Below are 1,137 nucleotides of genomic sequence, written 5' to 3'. Positions count from 1 at the left end.
CTTCCATCATAGATACAAAATAACAAGCGAATATTTCAATGCATTACTTTGTCATCATATCTTCTTTAATTAAAAGGAAAACAAATATGTGTAATCTCAACAAACACAATGAATTATTTCCACATGGCCATACTCATAGTTTCTTTTTCTTTTCTGACGTCTCATGTAAAAATTTCATTGTCTCTTTTACTCTTCTCATTTATCTATTTTAGTGTGAAATCTTCTTGTAATAATAGGTCGTAAAACCTCCACTCTATTATTATTCTGAATTTTCTATCACGCAACAACGATGGTCAAAACTATAGTGCCCCCTAACTATATTGCTAAATTCATTATGCCCAAAGAAAATACAAATAACTAAAAAAAAGATGAACAAATCAACCAAGTCAACAAAAACGGAGCCTCTCATGAAACCGATAATAGAGTTGGCATCATACTTAGAACTCCACAAGGCAATTCCATCATCCTAATCAATTAGATCATCCAAAATTAATCACCTAAAATCCTCATATGTACATTTAGAGCACACTAATCGAACACTCAGATCATAATCCCCATATACTAACTGCTAATTTCTAATAGTAAAACAAGACTAATAAAGTTGTCCTTAAAATGCTTGAAAGTTGCAGCTCACCAACAAGATAATGTCTTTGAATTCTTTCTCAAATTGATCCATCACCTTCTACGAGAAAGAAGAAAGGATCAACACGATCCACTCTTCAACTTCATAGATATCTGTTCTTCAATACAGTCACTAACACGAACAACTGAACCCCGTAACAATACACCAACAACTAACAAGAATCTAACAATAAAGAAAAGAGAAAATCAAAATTGCCATTTTCAACATCTTACCCCTCCGGTTTGTTCTGCCTCTTGAATTCCAGCACAAGCTCCGCATCCACATTTTCCTCCGGCTCCCATGTCGCCTCCTCAATATCCATCCACTTCACCAGATATTCCTTCCCTCCCCCATCCACCTCCCTCTCTCCCACCACTCCCTCCGCCACTCCATACTCCAACCCAGCCTCAAAATCAGCCACCAAATCCTCCCCCACCCTCGCTTTCCTCACCCACTCCCTATCACCCCCATCCCTCCACTCCACCAGATACTCCCGCCTCTCTCCCTCCCCCCTC

The 1,137-nt window shown here is 38.7% G+C and overlaps 1 protein-coding gene across 1 annotated transcript in view; it reads right to left on the bottom strand.

Annotated features, from left to right (window-relative positions):
- Positions 1–702: 702 nt before the first annotated feature.
- LOC110018066 (probable signal recognition particle 43 kDa protein, chloroplastic) overlaps positions 703–1,137 on the bottom strand; it is a 1,437-nt gene continuing 1,002 nt past the window's right edge. Inside the window, exons 2-3 of the mRNA XM_020715293.1 lie at positions 856–1,076; positions 703–805 (exon numbers count right to left, since the gene is read on the bottom strand). Coding sequence (XP_020570952.1) covers positions 703–805; positions 856–1,076 — 324 coding nt within the window. The remainder of the gene's footprint in view (positions 806–855; positions 1,077–1,137) is intronic.

This window comes from Phalaenopsis equestris, unplaced genomic scaffold, assembly GCF_001263595.1.
Source record: "Phalaenopsis equestris unplaced genomic scaffold, ASM126359v1 Scaffold000002, whole genome shotgun sequence".
In the NCBI taxonomy this organism is placed as follows: domain Eukaryota; kingdom Viridiplantae; phylum Streptophyta; class Magnoliopsida; order Asparagales; family Orchidaceae; genus Phalaenopsis; species Phalaenopsis equestris.
This window is presented reverse-complemented; position numbering and strand designations above follow the sequence as displayed.